The sequence below is a fragment of the Poromitra crassiceps genome (genome assembly GCF_964638095.1).
Source record: "Poromitra crassiceps genome assembly, chromosome: 5".
Classification (NCBI taxonomy): Eukaryota; Metazoa; Chordata; class Actinopteri; order Beryciformes; family Melamphaidae; genus Poromitra; species Poromitra crassiceps.
In genome coordinates, this window is record NC_139642.1 from 30,122,460 (window position 1) to 30,139,439 (window position 16,980).

The window sequence follows — 16,980 nt, forward strand, 5'->3', positions numbered from 1 at the left end:
ATGTGCGTTTACCTCGCTCTGTGTGCCTGGGGCATCTGGACTTACATGCTGCCGTACTGCGCTGTGGGGTCACTCCGCAGGTTGTGCTCCCCCTGTAGGTCCTCCATGGTGTTGCGGATCTGTTTGAGGGTGCGAAAGGTCTCTTTGGGGTCCTGAATGGTGAACTTGGAGTAGTCGTCCTGTTCCCGTGGAGGGCCCTGGTACACGGCCAGACTGGCACATGCATCTAGGGAGAGCACGCACACACGCACGCACGCGCACACATACATACATACATACACACACACACACCTTCATATTTCAACAGTTGGACTTGAATACATCTGTGTGAGAACAGGTACGACCATCAAACCTTTACTACCTCGATAACCCACACATTCTGTCTGGCCTACAGACTCTATATTACGGTATTATGTATGTATTATGTATAAACAGTTCACATGAAGAGATACAAGCCAAGAGGAGACACCGACCTTCCATGTTCTGGAGCTTGGCATCATTGGAAGAGAGGAGGGAGAAGATTCGCTCCGTCTCCCGGTCACAGTCTATATCGAGCTGTAGGTTGACCAGCATGGTGCTGAAACAGGAGAGACAGATACGGTAACCAAATGTTGCCCAGGAGTGAACAGAAGAGAGTAGAGAAAAACATATTTTCATGTTTAAAAGAGAGAAATCCTATGAGGCTTGAGTATACTTCCTATGAACCCTGTGTATTTAAAAAACGGTAATAGCAAATACAAGACAGATAGAGCAGGTGAGAATAAGAATAAAACTATTCTGTATTTAACATAGAACAGATTTGTCCAGCCAAATCACCGTAGCATTGTCTTTGTTTATAGGAAAGTCTTTGAAAATAAGTATATAAAAATAAACTGCAAATTTGCAGTGACTAGACAGAATATAGGAATATGGTGGCTGACGTTTTTAGATTTAGGACTAAGATGTACAAAGTATTTGGTAGGGGTCAAAAGAGGCCACAATACATAGTAAATGCTGTAGTAAACCATATATTCTTTTATTGAAAAGATCTGACTTGTTAACAAGCCAAGAAATAACTTGGCCGAAGTGCCAGATGACTGCATAATAAAAACAAAACATACATTGTACACATCCCCAGAGTGTAGTAAAATTTGTGTGGTCTTCACTCCAATTGTGTGTGTGATTAATGCACCTGTGGTTCTGGAGTGTTCTAGTTTTGTCACTGTGTACTTTGATTAAATAGTTGCACATTTGTCATCAAAAGGGAGGTTTCAATGAAACATGTATCCATGTAAAGTGCAGAAAAACGGGGGCAGAGAGAGTGGACATTGCTTAAACATAGGCTGCTTCGCCACTCTTCTCCTTGTAGTCGTTTGAATGGACTGGTTTATTTCCACAGGCAAACAGTTTCGTGCAATTGTTCTCAAACAGCAGACCTGAATGGTACAGCTGTAGAGATTTCTCACTTTGGGCTGTTTTCCTTTTGACATTTTACATACTTTCTTTTGAATATTTGTGTGCTCTTATGTGTGCTCTTTCTAAACAAATTAACTGCTTTCATTCCTATATCTAGGCTGAGACTAAGCAATAATGCTTGTTACTCTATTCTGTGAAGTGCCTGGGTTTTAAACCAGCGATGCATGAATTTAAAAAGGTTTGCAGAGTGGGCCAAACAATTGGCAAAAATATAGAAGTTTGAAATATGGGCTAGTCGAGCTGAACCCAAAAATGACTTTTCTTTTCTTTTAGTTCAAATACCTGGGTATGCAGTGCACCTATTTAATAATGTATGCAAAACAAATCACAAAAATCTAATTTCTTTAGTTTTTCACACTTTTTCACATCAAAAGTTCATTTTTCAAGATTTCATTGATAACAGTAATCTACAGTTTGCTGACGTCACCTAGTACTATCAAATTTCTACGCCATTTCAATCAATCATATCACGAGATTCAATCAAATCTTCATTTCAGGATAATTTTCTCTTCCAAATGAAGTAGAAAATGGCGCCTAGTGCCTGTCATCTGGCAGAATTCCTATCCCATAAGCATAAACTAACTACTAACTTGGCCAATTGTATGAAAAATGAACAAAAAACAAAAACGATAATGTCTAAGAATGTAAAGAAATGTAACTGGCTCGTTAAAACACGCATTCCAGGAATATCGTATTTACAGAAATAGCGAAAAAGGCGCGCGCTTGAGAGCGTGGTTGTCAGGGGTCGCCCCTCGGAGATTCCAGGCGAGCGGGCAGCACCCATGCATCGGATTGTCCGCTCGCTCCGCACTGGTACTCCGCGGATGCCACTCGCGTAGCACGACAACACGCTGAATCCCACTCGATTTGGGGGTGGAACACGCCATGATTGGCCAAAGCCAGTCCCCAGAATTGTCAAATCAAATCATCGACACCCGGCATTGTGCGGCTTGTGGTCCGCCTCTCAACCCTGTCATCTCAGACAAGATTTGTTTGAGTCTCTGACGCTCGCGCATTTGCATTCGCCTCCGGTTCACTTCGACTTTAGACTCTAGTGATTGTGGCGATCATGACTCACGTTGTGCAGGTCTTGCAGCCCGGAGCGTTGTCACTCAGGCTTTTGCAGCACTGCCAGGCTCCAGCGCCATAGTTTGACGGATGGAAGGCCGCGAGCCGACCCTCATTACAGCGACTGACCTGGCTCAGCACCTCCATCCACTCACTGGCTTCCACGCAGTTTCCTGCTTGCACGTACAGCGGCTTCTCTGCATGGACCACCTGAAACATCTGATACAGACAAACTGAGCAGTCAGTGCCATGTACAGCAGATTCTCTGCATGGACCACCTGAAACATCTGATACAGACAAACAGAGCAGTCAGTGGCACATACAGCGGATTCTCTGCATGGACCACCTGAAACATCTGATACAGACAAACTGAGCAGTCAGTGCCATGTACAGCAGATTCTCTCCATGGACCACCTGAAACATCTGACACAGACACACAGAGCAGTCAGTTGCACATACAGCAGCTTCTCTGCGTGGACCACCTGAAACATCTCACACAGACAAACGGAGCAGTCAGTGGCACATACAGCGGGCTTCTCTGCATGGACCACCTAAAACATCTGACACAGACAAACAGAGCAGTCAGTGGCACACATACAGCAGCTTCTCTGCATGGACCACCTAAAACATCTGACACAGACAAACAGAGCAGTCAGTGGCACATACAGCAGCTTCTCTGCATGGACCACCTGAAGCATCTGACACAGACAAACAGAGCAGTCAGTGGCACACATACAGCAGCTTCTCTGCATGGACCACCTGAAACATCTGATACAGACAAACGGAGCAAGAGCAGTCAGTGGCCGAAGCTTAAGGCGCGCTCTCCCTCCTGGACTTTTACTGATCTAGGAAATGTATGAGGCAAGTCTGGAAGTACACACATACAATGCAGTTTCAGACATGTATCATAATATGCAAACCAGGTGATATAGATCATATTTCTCAGCGAGGGAATGCTATCCCAGGGTCACTGACAACACAAGTCCTTCCTTCAACAGCCACTTTTCCATATGGAGAAATTTATTGACATAGTAAATCAAAGGTTTGACCCTGTGATAAAGTCCAGGATAAGAAACCCAGGCCCATTCATTTCGTACAGAGTTAACAAACCATCAAGGGACCACAAATCAATGTTGTAGTCAAGTCACTATATCTCGAGTCTAAGTCAAGTCTCGTGTCCCCAGTGTTCAAGTCAGAGTCCAAGTCCAAGTCACCAAAGAAGAGTCACAAAGGCCATTGAGTGAAATAAGAGGATTTGGGCCTACACATAAATAACTTGACTTTCCAGAAAAGAGAGAAGAAAGAAAAACAGAAAAATAAAAAAAAAGTTATTTGCCTTTTTAACAAACATTTGAAGTTGTCATATGTCTCCCTTATGTTATACTGATTGATGATGGCATTGGCTGTCCAACCTATACAGTACATATTGAGTTGTGTCTAAACATTTACAGTCTGTGTCTAAACAGAGAAAATCAAAAATCAGCGGTCACTCTCTTTCTCTCGGACTAGAGTCCAGAGTGGACTCGAGTACTACAACACTGCCACAAATACAATAAGTCATGATCTGTGTATTTTAACAAAAGGATCCCCCTGAGACCCCAAGTCTCCACTGCAAGGAGGCCTTACTTACGAAGTGATGACTAGGGTGTGTGTGTGTGTGTGTGGGGGGGGGGGGGGGTGCTTACATTTTTGCGGTTAAAGGCACTTTCATCCAGTTTCTCCACTGCCCGGATATTCTTCACATTGATGGTGCAGAGGGCCTCTTTCCCTGGAAAAGCAGAAGGTATGCCGTTAGGTGTATATTCAAGAACAATAGATTTATCATATTTCTCCAGTCAAAATGTTTGTTTTCCATGTTTAAGACCAGTCAAGCCTACATGACTGATTTCCCATTCAACTTTTATGGAATACGTTTTTGACCAGGGCTATATGAGGTATCAGCCAATAAGCATTTTGGTAAACAAACGGTAATGAGACCCTATAGAGCCAGCCGTGAGTCTCTCACTCGAGCCCCAGCTATGCTACATGTATTTACATTTTAAAAAGTGTGACAGTTCACACAACTTTAACTAAACATGCATATATTATACATCAGACTCTTGCGCTACGTTCACATAGGGCACCTACGCCTTGCCTTAACCCACGCCTGCAGACCTTGAGCTGGGCGTGAACCTATTACACGCTTTTGCGATCACACTGCACGCTTATTGTTCGCTGAACCTGGAGCCGAGTCACAAGCGCCTCTCCTCTCTCCCGACTGTATTTTTTCACGTGTGGTCCCGAATTATCATGGGTAGGTAAAATAAATCTGATATATTTAATGTTCTATTGATGCTGGATATGTATGACCAGGTCTGACTATAGTCGGACTTTTTAGAGACTTTTTATCTTGCAAGAATATGTGCTGGCACAACAACATTGTCCATCTTGCTTCTTCGGTCGCTATTCTCTCTCCTGAAGATTTGTTTGCCGACGGGGAGAAAGCCCCACGTGATAGCCACCTGTCAATCTCTCTCTCTCTCTCTGCTCAACACTGTTGTAGTAACTCAATTTTATTTTGAAATTCAGTTGACTTTGCCACGGATATTGTCGCGTTTTTCTTTCATGGCTTGACAGAAGCAGCCTGCCTGCACGCGCCTAGTCGGCTTGAAAATAGAACTCACGCCTAAACGATAAAATCGGCAAGGCACAGGCAAGGCGTGGGTACACGCAGGGTTCACGCTCAGGCGCCCAGTGTACACAGCCTCGTTGACTAAAACGGACGCCTATTTAAAAGTGTGGGTAAAGGCAAGGCGTAGGCAAGGCTTGGGTGCCCGGTGTGAACTAAGCCTTGAGCTCCTTCTGCTCTCACTCAAAATGTCAAAATATAAGCGATGCCATGTATAGTTTTTGAAATATTAATGTTTGTTTGGCACAACTCATACTAGTTAACTACTAGTTCCGGGTCTTTTGCGGTGTCGTGACGTGGAACACAATGATAAAAGTTAAAGCTAAAAGCTAAAAGTTAAAAAGTTTACACCGGCCATAATATTGGTTTCACGTTGTCGGGTCAAGCAAATTCAAGTAGAGTCCAGTAAAGTTTCATCAATAGCACCAAATTGCACCACTAGATTGATAGGCAGTATAATAATAACAACAATATAATAATAATAGCAATATAGATAATATAGCAGCAATAACATTGATTCCTCGTATTGATATAATTAGCTTGTTACAAGTGTTTCCAAAGAGAGCAATGGATGATTTCAGGTGTGCTGTAAGTGTACCTCATTTATAATAGACTGAGCACATGATCTGAGCCTCACACCAGCTTTCATCCATCTTGAAACTTGCTATTTTTGTCACCCATCTTTCACCTCCACAGTGGAGGAATTTACTATGAGAGGCCAGTTTGGTTGCCGCATATTTAAGTTTACTTTCTGTCAGCCCAAATTTGATGACAGTGGCCCCAGATGGGGCAGGGCCAGGACAAAAACCACCACCATTATTTCCTGTATGACTAGTAATTGATCATCGTCAGCCCCAAACATTTATCATTTCACTTCTTATCTTTGTCACCATCTCTTGTCACACACTTTTTGCATGACCCACATTTCTGAGATCATACCGTAAGCCACTTTCAGACATGAACTCTGGACTATGTCCATTGAATCAGGTCTGGACATTCTCCGGACTTACTCTTTCATACAAGAAACATTGTTTTCATACATGCGGAACTCCTCCATGGGGCTTTGTGAGATTTTATATTAACTCTACGACTATTAGCAAAAGTTTAAAAATGGAGGTTTTACTTCGTTTCGAACTCAAGCTCTCACTAGTGCCTACTTCGCTGCGTACGCAGCATTATGGAAGACTGTCATTTTTGCTCCAAAAATTACTTTTACATTAAAACCTGACCACGCCCCTTTAGGTGACGTGGTGCCCCCCTGGGCTGACTGGGCCTCCCACCTCGCCCCCGTGACTACGTCACGGCCAGTCACCCCAGGGGCCGCCACTCTTCGCTTCTTCCAGCCAGTGTGAGGACGTCGTTTTCTTAAGCTCCGCGGTTAGCTCGAAAGTCAGCGCTCTTCAGAGTTTGGACAAATAGACTCGCTCCGGTTAATTTGCCCGCCTTCGAGAGGTTCGCGTGGACGAGATAAATCAGGATTCGGGGACCCGTTCCTGTTCTCTTCACCAGCGGCATCGGATCAAGTCATCCAAGCTAAGAGTATCTTCTTGCTAACTGTTGTTTTATAATACTGCCGCTGCGCAGTGCTTGTATCACTGTCGCCGTACAGTGCATGTATTGACGTTTCCCCGGCTGGGTTAACGTTTGTTTGGCTCGAGCGCAAGACTCAGGTCTGCACTCATAACTTTTAGCTAGGTTGCACACGTGCAGAATAGCTTGTACCGTTAAGCACTAGAACAACAGGCTATATTAGCACAGTTGTCACAGTTAGCTAGCTTGCATCCGTGCTTGTGCTGCTGTTGCTAGGTACTGTAGGCGCCAGCTACTAGCGTTAGCGCGCGCACGTTTCTCCGGCTGGAGTAACGTTAAATAGATAGCTAGCTAGTCGTCTCGTGCAGCTAGCAGCTAGCTTAGCACTCCAGCATCTTTACCGTTGCAAGCGACTGTAAACAGTCAGCTTACACGTTAAACTCCCGCTAATTCTTGTACAGTCGGCGGATCTTGTTGGCGGGTTAGCTCCGCTCTCTCGCACAATGAACCGGGCGGCTGACATGAGACAGAGGGAGACAGCCAAGAGCTGTGTTAGCTGTGAGGCTACTTTGGCGATCCAGGACCGCCACAGCCAGTGTGTGTTTTGCCTCGGGCACAACCATGCTAGCGACGCCCTGTTGAAGTCAGACTTCTGCCGGGCATGCGAGGGCTTTACCCTGGCCGTTTTACGGGAGAGAGCTATGCTCTTTGTCCAGGTGGGCCCGCGGCTTAGCCACGCACCTCCCGAGGGAGGCGCGTGCGGTGGGTCTGACCGCTCGGAGGAAGAGGAGGTACCTGAAGAGCAGGGCTCCCCGGTCCTACCCGAACGGCAGAGTTTGAACTGGGGGGACGAGCCCATCGACCCTGTGTTAGAACAGGGGGGGGTTTTCCCCTATGACCCCATCATTCCCCCCCAGAACGCCCCCCAAGAGGAGTTGTCTGGCGGGGAGGATTGGGACCGCGCGACCGCGACCACCTCTCTGTTAGGGACCCGTTCGGAGGCTAGCCTCAACGAGCCCTATCAGAAGCAGTTTCTGGGGGTAATGTCCAGGGCTGCAGCTAAGCTTGGCATCGCTCGGGCCGAAACACCTCCGCCCCTCGAATCAGTGCTGCGGGGTTGCTACTACCAGCCGCTCCAGGCACCACAGGCACCTCGCCCGAAGCCCCGGCTGCCGGTCTGTATAGACGTGGTTCGCGCGGTGCAGTCAGGATGGGAAAGGCCTCAGGAGGCCAAGCCGCTCTGCGCGGGCATGGCTCCGTGGTCGGCCTTAGAGGGGGCGGATAAACTCGCGTTAACCGCGATGCCTCCTATCGAGGACATGGTGGCCAGACACCTGGCCCCTAACTCCGCGAGGCCTGCTTTGCCCTCTAAAGCGTGCCAACTTACAGCCAAGTTGGCCGAAAAGGCGTACTTGGCGGCGGGGCAGTCCGCCGCCATGACCAACAACCTGGCCATTCTGCAGGGCTACCAGGCGGTGCTCCTGCGGGACATGCAAGGTGACCCTGCCCCCGAGCTGTTTACAGAGCTCAGGATGGCCACGGATTACGCCATGCGTATGGTGGACTGCCTGGCGCAGAACAGTGGGAAGGTCATGGCCTTCTCTGTTCTCACCCACCGCCACCTGTGGCTAAATCTTACCCAGCTCCCTGAGCAGGATAAGAGGAGGCTGCTGGGGGCCCAGATCTCCCCGGGGGGCCTGTTCGGCTCCTCCGTGGAAGACTTGGCCCAGCGGTTGGAGACGACTAAGAGGGACTCGGCGGCGGTCCGCTCCTTCTTGCCCAAGCGGGCGAAGGGGGAGGACCGCCGGTTCCAGGTCCAAGCGCGCGCGCAGAGTCGTCCTCCGGGGCCTCCGCCGCCGCGGACCGCCCCGCGTCAGCGGGTACAAGTCTCACCGGCTAGGGCGCCCCCAGTGGATGCGCCCCACCCAGCCGCGGTGGGCCCATATTTCGTCCCACGGCAGGCCAGGGTACGCGGCCCCCGCCCCCCAAAACGAGGGGGTGCGCGGGGAGCGGGTAACCAGTCCCGTACTTAGTCACCTCCCTGGGGAAGGGGGGGGGGGCTATGAGCCCACCGTCGTTGGAGCTCAGCGCTCAACTTCGGTCTGGGACTCAGCAGGGGGAAACCCAACCCAGCTCGCCAGGGCTTGGCTTCAGGGCCAGCCTTCGGTTTGTAGCTTTAGGGACAAGCCCACCGTCCTCGGTGCCCAGCGCCCGAGCCCGGTCGGGAGCTCTCCTTGGATCGCTTATCCGCCGTCAGGAGGCCCCCGGGACAAGCCCACCATCGATGGTGCCATGGGCCCATCGTTGGTCGGGAGCTCTCCTGGGGACCGCGCGAGCGGACGAGCCCGCATCCCGCGGTCAAAAGAGAGGCTTGCCTCCTTACGCCCCCCAGCCGGCGAAAGCCGCACGGCTGGGGGGTTTCGCCGGTTCAACACGCTCACAGGGCACGTCAGTAGGCGGAGCCCGCGTAAGAAACTGGCAGGGGGGCTTAGCCTCGTTTGTCCCGCCCCCCCCTTTTTCTTCCCCAACCAAAGCACCGGGTCCCCCGGTGCCCAACAATATACTAAACAGACCATCGTTGCCCGACAGGCTCGAGGCCTGGGAGCGTCTGTGTTCCCCGTCCCCGTGGCTGCGGCGCACCCTTCGGAAGGGTTACGCCATGCAGTTTGCCAGGGCCCCACCCAGGTTCGACGGGACCCACGATACGGTCGTGGAGGGGGAGTTTATAAACATACTCCACAAGGAGGTCTTGTCGCTCCTCGCCAAGGGGGCGATCCGCTCGGTCCCCAAGGCAGAGGTACGCTCGGGGTTCTACCACAGGTACTTCGTCGTGCCCAAAAAGGACGGCTCCATGCGTCCAATTCTGGACCTCCGGCGCCTCAACAAGACGCTGAGGAAGCTCCCGTTCCGAATGCTCTCTTTTCCCCACCTCTTCAACGCGTTGAGACAGGGGGATTTCTTTACTTCCGTGGACCTGAAAGATGCGTTCTTCCATGTCCACGTGGTCAAGAGACACAGGAAATACCTGAGGTTCTCCTTCCTAGGGAAGGCTTACGAGTTCTGTGTCTTGCCTTTCGGCATGTCATTGAGCCCGCGAACCTTCACGGCTTTCGTGGAGACGGCCTTGGCTCCCCTCCGCGCGAGAGGGGTTCGCATCTTCCTTTACCTCGACGACGCTCTTATTGTGGCCGGCTCGAGGATCGAGGCCATGAAACATACCAAGGTGGTGACCGATCACCTGCAAACCTTAGGGTTTATGGTGAATTGGAAAAAGAGCTGCCTCGCCCCAGAACAGACGGCGATCTTCCTGGGGCTCGAGTTGAACTCCCGGGCTATGCGAGCCCGCCTTTCGCGGGAGCGACAGGCGCGCACGGTGCGGACAGCGAGGACATTAAGTCGATGCTCCTCGGTGTCAGTGCTTCAGTGCGCAGTTATGTTGGGCCTGATGGCCTCGGCGCTGCATGTGCTCCCCCTGGGGAGGCTACACATGCGTCCGTTCCAGATCTGGTTCCTTGCGTTGCGCTTGGATCCAGCCAGGGACCGTCATCGCAGGGTGCCTATGACAGGTCAGGCCCGCCTGGCTTTGGCCATGTGGGCAGACCCCCGTTACCTATCGAGGGGCACTCGATTGGGCCCGGTCCCGCTCAGGCTAGTGATTCGCACCGACGCCTCCCTCTGGAGTTGGGGTGCGGTGTGCGGGTTTCTGTCGGCGAACGGCCGGTGGGAAGCCCAGGAGCATCGCCACATAAACGTCTTGGAGCTGGAGGCGATCCGCCTCGCTCTGCTTCATTTCCAGCGAGTCATACATGGACGCCATGTGCTGATTCGCTCGGACAATATGGCGGCGATCGCCCACCTGAACAAACAGGGCGGTGTGCGGTCGAAGGCTTTGAACCGGTTAGCGGCGGAGATTCACCTGTGGGCGTATCCCCGTCTCCTGTCAGTGTCGGCGGTCTTTCTGCCGGGACGGCTGAATTACGGCGCCGACCTGCTGTCTCGAGGCTACCCCCGTCACACGGAGTGGTGCCTCCACCCTCAGGTGGTGGAACAGATTTGGGCCAGGTTCGGTCGTGCCCGCGTCGATCTGTTCGCATCGCGGCGCGCGACGCACTGCCCATTGTGGTTCTCAATCCAGGAGGACACCCCCCCGTTGGGACACGACGCGTTGGCGAACGCGTGGCCACGGGAGGGGCTCTATGCGTTTCCACCGATCCCCCTGATCCGTCAGGTGTTGGACAGGGTGAGGGAACAGCGTCTCCGGCTCGTTCTAGTGGCCCCGTTCTGGCCCAGGCAGACGTGGTTTGCGGACCTGGTCTCCCTGGCGCAGGGCCCCCCGTGGGCATTGCCGGTGCGGGCCGATCTCCTGTCCCAGGCGGAGGGGGAGGTGTTCCACCCCTCCCCAGGCAGGTGGAAGCTAGCAGTCTGGCTCCTGAACGGGACCAGTTGCTAGCACAGGGCCTGCCTGACAATGTGGTGCGCACTATTCAGAGTGCTAGGGCCGCTTCGACCCGCACCCAGTATGCGTACAAGTGGCGGGTTTTTTCGCGATGGTGCACAAGTAAGGGTGTGGATCCAGTGAACTGCAGCGTGCGTCCAGTTCTCTGTTTCCTTCAAAGCTTGCTTGACGCGGGGCAGTCCCCGCAGTCGCTTAAGGTGTACGTAGCCGCGATTTCGGCTTGCCACATGGGGATTGAAGGGACCCCCGTGGGGGTGTGCCCTTTGGTCTCGCGCTTCATGAAGGGGGCGCGTAAACTGCGCCCGCCGGTGCGGTGCGTTTTTCCCAAATGGGACCTGGTTACGGTGCTGGACGGGCTAACGGGTCATCCGTTTGAGCCCTTGGACTCCGCCGATTTAAAGGTTCTGTCCTTAAAGACTGCGCTGCTGCTGGCCTTATCGTCAGGGAAGAGAGTCAGTGACCTGATTGCCCTCTCGGTACAGCAGGCCTGTATGGTTTTTGGGGACGATGGGCGCAGGGTTACGTTGCGACCTAACCCGGCGTACCAGCCCAAGAATATTAATGCCAGCTATAGGTCTATGGTAATAGACTTATCGGCATTCTGTCCCCCGCCGTTCAGTTCGGGTGAGGAGAGACGTTTGCACATGCTGTGCCCCGTAAGGGCGCTCTCGGCCTATGTGGCTAGGACGCGCGCTTTACGCATTACAGATCAGCTGTTGGTTTGTTTTGGGCAAAGGGCCCAGGGCGGACCCCTTTCCAAGGATCGCTTATCACACTGGATAGTGGAGGCGATCGCGTTGGCATACTCGGCCGTGGGCAAGGTTCCCCCGGAGGGTATCAAGGCGCATTCTACGCGAGGTGTGGCGACATCCTCTGCGTTGTTGCGTGGTGTGTCGGTGAAGGACATGTGTGCCGCGGCCTCATGGTCCTCTCATCACACTTTCGTCAGGTACTACAGTCTCGACGTGTCCGGTTCGCAGTTTGCGCACGCGGTGCTGTCGGTGGCAAGAAAGTAGTATCGTTGCCACTCTAATATGTCAGACGGTTAGGCATAAACGTTGCCATATGGCCGTGGTTCACCGGTGCCTTTCGGGTCGCCCTGTGGGGTGCTCCCGGCAGCAAGGTCGGTTGAATGGAGGCACTAGTGAGAGCTTGAGTTCGAAACGAAGTAAAACGTTAGGGTTGTGCTACAACCCAGGTTTTACGAGTGAGAACGAGAGCTCTCACTACCCAGCCTTGCTGCGTCGATGCGTCTCTGGGTGCGTCGGATCTCAGCTGGCTGGAAGAAATGAGTGGCGGCCCCTGGGGTGACTGGCCGTGACGTAGTCACGGGGGCGAGGTGGGAGGCCCAGTCAGCCCAGGGGGGCACCACGTCACCTAAAGGGGCGTGGTCAGGTTTTAATGTAAAAGTAATTTTTGGAGCAAAAATGACAGTCTTCCATAATGCTGCGTACGCAGCGAAGTAGGCACTAGTGAGAGCTCTCGTTCTCACTCGTAAAACCTGGGTTGTAGCACAACCCTAACGTTTAAAGGTATCAAAAATTGGATGCCGCCCAACCCTACTGGAATGAGAATGGATCTGAGAACTTACCTTTGTGTTTGTGGTAGGAGAGCTCCCTGTTGGTGACCCTGAGCCACCTCTTCTTGAAGTTTCGCTTGCCAATGCGTTTCCTCCCCTGGGCTCGTTTCTGCACTTCCCTATGGAGACACACACACAACGAGGATTCAAAGGCTGCGCAAGTAAACAAAATAAATAGGGCCAGAGTAATTTAACTCACTTCATTCAGTGTCTTGCCCCCTGCTAACTCAGTCATATCACTAGACTGTTCTTCACAGCAACAAATATCAGAATATGTGAGATGATTGGCAGGGTTCCTACACGGCTTCCTTTTAAAAAAAATCCATATTTTTCCAAGACCATGTTCTTGACTACAATTTGTATTCATTATTTAACAGTATATAGCAAAAAGCAAAAGTGAGAAATAGTGTAAAACAGAAGAAAAAATAAATTAATAAAATAAAACATAGAACAGTACAGCCCAGACTGTATTTAGGACGATATTCGGTTCGAACCAACTTTGGAGGATTGTCTTTTTTGCAGCTGTCAAAACTGCAAGGATGATTCGCTTAATTGTATGTGTTTATATAGCATTTGGATTATAACCAAAAAGCCAGAAGGCTAGGCAAAAATGTAAGATGTAAGATGTAAATTTACTGACGTATCGACAATGTGCCCAGAGAGACTTCACGGTTACACAATTCCAGAGCTTCAAAAAACTACTTGGTCAATTTTCAGTAACCTGGGTGGAAGAGTGTAGCATGGGCCAAGGAAGAAGCCATGAAATTCAGGAGTGGAACCAGATCAGACACTGCATATCATAGCAGCCTGGACTATTGGCCTTGGTGGAGGTATGGGCTCTCCAAGTGCCCTTCTAGTTATGTGTGTTTTGGACATGAACCACAACATTTTCCACATTTTTTTCAAATTCCCAAAATATTCAAGACCTGGAAACGATCAAATTAATTTTTAATACTTTCCCAGACATTCCAGACCTGCGTAGGATCCATGGATTATATATGGTGATTCATATTGACTCACAGCTGGTCCTAATAAAAGTATGTTAAAGGCGAGTAATGCTTCATCTCGAGGGATTATGTTTTGAGGGATTATTTCTTGGCAGAGACTTCCATTGCTTCCTATGGGTGTGGAGAACACTCTGGGGCACAATAAAAAATAACGATCAGAGGTTAGACTTTCTCGTTGTCTGTCATATGATAGACAGGGTCATAATCATAATCTATTATGAAATGACAGACAGCCTTCCGATTTTTCTGTCATTGTAAAAAAAAAAATGGTAGAAGATGGTGAACGTGACCGCCGATAATGATACAAAGAAACTAAGAAACGCAGGGAACTGCAAAGTGCTACTCCGAAGGACTGCACTAGGACAAACTGCCCACCTGATTTAAATATGGAGAAGGTTTAAAGGTAAAGGGGTACTTCAACAACACGGCTAATCATTTTCAGCATGGGAAATGGTCCTACCCCTAACCCTACATCCCCCCAGCCACTCCCCGTAACCACCCCTCGAACCCAGACTCTCTACAACCTTACAATCTCTAGCTACGGCCCCTTTCCCCTAGCCCCACCCCCTTCCCTCACCATGGCCCTTCCCACCATTCACGTGCCCCTAGCCACTCCCCCTACCCACCCCTCGAACTGCGACTCTCTACGACCTTCCTATTCCTATATAAAAATAATAATAAACTTTACCACTATTTCTTCAGAAGTTGTAGCTGCCATAGACAGTGTTGCATAGTTGATTGCTCTATTGCTGACAAAAATGTGTTATTGTAAGTCGCTTTGGATAAAAGCGTCTGCCAAATGACGTAATGTATATGTAATGTATCCCTAGCTACGTCACATTTCCCTATCCCCGCCCCCTTACGGATGTAGCATAAAAAATACCTGTATTATCCTTCAACAAGGCTCTGCAGACTGTAAATGTTTGTCTCGTCTCCCCTCCCTTTGATCTTGGAGCCACTCACCCCTCCTTGAGAACCACGGCATCCTCCACCCCACTGGACTCCTTGTTGACGTTGGAGGAGATCTCATCAAGAAACTGGATATAGAATTCACAGGGAAACCAGTGCTACCCATTAGAAATCACACATGACAAATAAACAAACGTCCACATGCTATTGTGTGCTTTGAGTACCATGCATTCAAAAAACAACAACAAAAATAAAACATTTATACACACACCTTTTTAACTTTTTCAATACACTTGTCTTCTTGGAATGATTTGAAGAAGTCGTACATGTAGGTTTCTTTGAAGCTCGACTGAAGAGAGAGAAAATAAAGACTTAATTCAACATGTGAACGCTGTTAAAATGCTGCATTTGATCATATTTCTGAGCTCATGACATTATCCCTTTGCTCTTATTAGTTGATCATATACTGTATATCTTCATAGTATTGTTATACACGTAGTGTTGATCTTACCAGCTTTTTGGACAAACTGCCCCAGCTGCCTAGAGTTTGGATGGTTTTAGAGATGAGGGTGAGTGTGCGGATAACCTCAGGATCCTGCAATAAAAATGTGCAATGACAACAATGTATCGAGCACATGTCTCATGTTATGGTGCCCGTAGTAGTCAAGAAAATACAGATGACATGTGGGCCAAATAGCTTTTGTACATCATTATTTTGTCAAGAATAAATTACATTTTCATTTGTCAAATTTCATTGTTTCAACCTGTATAGAATAACAGACAGTTGAGGCATAGTGCATGGGAGAATTTGAATAAAGTCATACATTTCTTTTTTTCTTTTTCCTTTTTTTTTTACAATTTTGAGAACAAAACAGAACATCAGGCTCAAAGACAAAAACAAAAACATACATATATCAACATTTCAACATACATGGTGATACCAGCCATGTGAAGTGTCAATGTACTTTCAGGAAATGTGCGTGGGATCCCAGGCAAGGGGTCCATTAAGAGTCAACCAGGCGAGTCATCAGTCACCTCTAACCTCGTCCAAATAGGCCAGAAACGGATCCCAGACCTCAGAGAATTTCTTAAGTGAATTGATCCTCAGAAACCGGAGTCTCTCCATATGTATAACCGAGATCATGTCCGTCAGCCACAGCTGGAAGGAAGGTGAAGAGGGGGACTTCCACTCCTTAAGAATAAGTCTCTTGGCAACAGTCGTCCCCTGTGTCAGAGACTGCTGCACAGCCATAGGGAGAAACAGCGAGGATTCTGAGCAGCCGAAGATGGCGAGTTCTGCCTCTGGTTGAAGGGCTACTTTGTAGGCCTTAGAGTACCAATCAAATATCCTGGCCCAGAATCCGGAAAGTGAAGGGCAAAACCAAAAAGCATGGGGTAGTATACCCTCTAACACCTGACACCTATCACATAGCGGCGAGACGGAAGGATAGATCTTGTGCAGCCTAGCCTTGGAATAATGAAGACGATGAGTGACTTTAAATTGGATCAGCTGGTGTCTGCTGTTAACCGAGCAGAGTTGCACCAAAGACAGACTCCTGTCCCATATAATTTCAGACAAGTCAACACCAAGCTCCTCCTGCCACGCCTCTCTAATCCTCTCAGTGGGGACCCTGATGTGATCATCAAACAGACACGAAGTGAAACCATCTTAACTGAATTTATACGACCAATCATGGACAAAGGGAGGATTTTCCAGTTTTCTATACATTGCTTGAGTGTCAAAACAAATTCACCAAAGTTAAACTTAAGTATTAGTTTAGGATCTCTGGGTATGGTCAGACCAAGATAAGTGAGGCGGTCTTTAACCAATTTGAATGGGAGTTTTTTTTTATTACTTTTAAGAGATTTTCTCCCATTTTTGTCCCATATGGAAAGCCCCAAGCATTTTGTACCCATCCAATTAAAACAAAACAACAAAACAACAAAACAATCTGCACAGAAAGACCTCTAATATGTGTTACATGTTAACATGCGTGTGAGCCGAAGAGGCACGTTCAGCTTTACAGATGACATGCACACAGCTTGAGCATAATCTCTACACTGACTCATCCCAGCTGAATTTATTTAAAAACATCTGATTTTAGGCACCCCGCCAACATTACAATTTTCCTGGTTTCTGTTTTATGTATTTTTGTTTTGTTGCTTACATTTTTATTGACAACAAAAGATACAATTACAGACAAGGGGGGGAACATAGTGTAAAAGAAAAAAGAAAAAGCTTGGGGTAAGTCTCTCCATATGGCTTTATGTTATTCAGTTTGCATCTCCATAACCTGTTTGATGTTTT

At 49.1% G+C, this 16,980-nt stretch overlaps 1 protein-coding gene across 1 annotated transcript in view; it reads right to left on the reverse strand.

The window, feature by feature from the left end:
* The window catches only part of rasa2 (RAS p21 protein activator 2), a 56,007-nt gene that overhangs the window by 3,394 nt on the left and 35,633 nt on the right, over window positions 1-16,980 (reverse strand). Inside the window, exons 16-23 of the mRNA XM_083636361.1 lie at window positions 15,184-15,267; window positions 14,944-15,021; window positions 14,727-14,800; window positions 12,769-12,875; window positions 4,209-4,291; window positions 2,534-2,742; window positions 474-577; window positions 46-226 (exon numbers count right to left, since the gene is read on the reverse strand). Coding sequence (XP_083492487.1) covers window positions 46-226; window positions 474-577; window positions 2,534-2,742; window positions 4,209-4,291; window positions 12,769-12,875; window positions 14,727-14,800; window positions 14,944-15,021; window positions 15,184-15,267 — 920 coding nt within the window. The remainder of the gene's footprint in view (window positions 1-45; window positions 227-473; window positions 578-2,533; window positions 2,743-4,208; window positions 4,292-12,768; window positions 12,876-14,726; window positions 14,801-14,943; window positions 15,022-15,183; window positions 15,268-16,980) is intronic.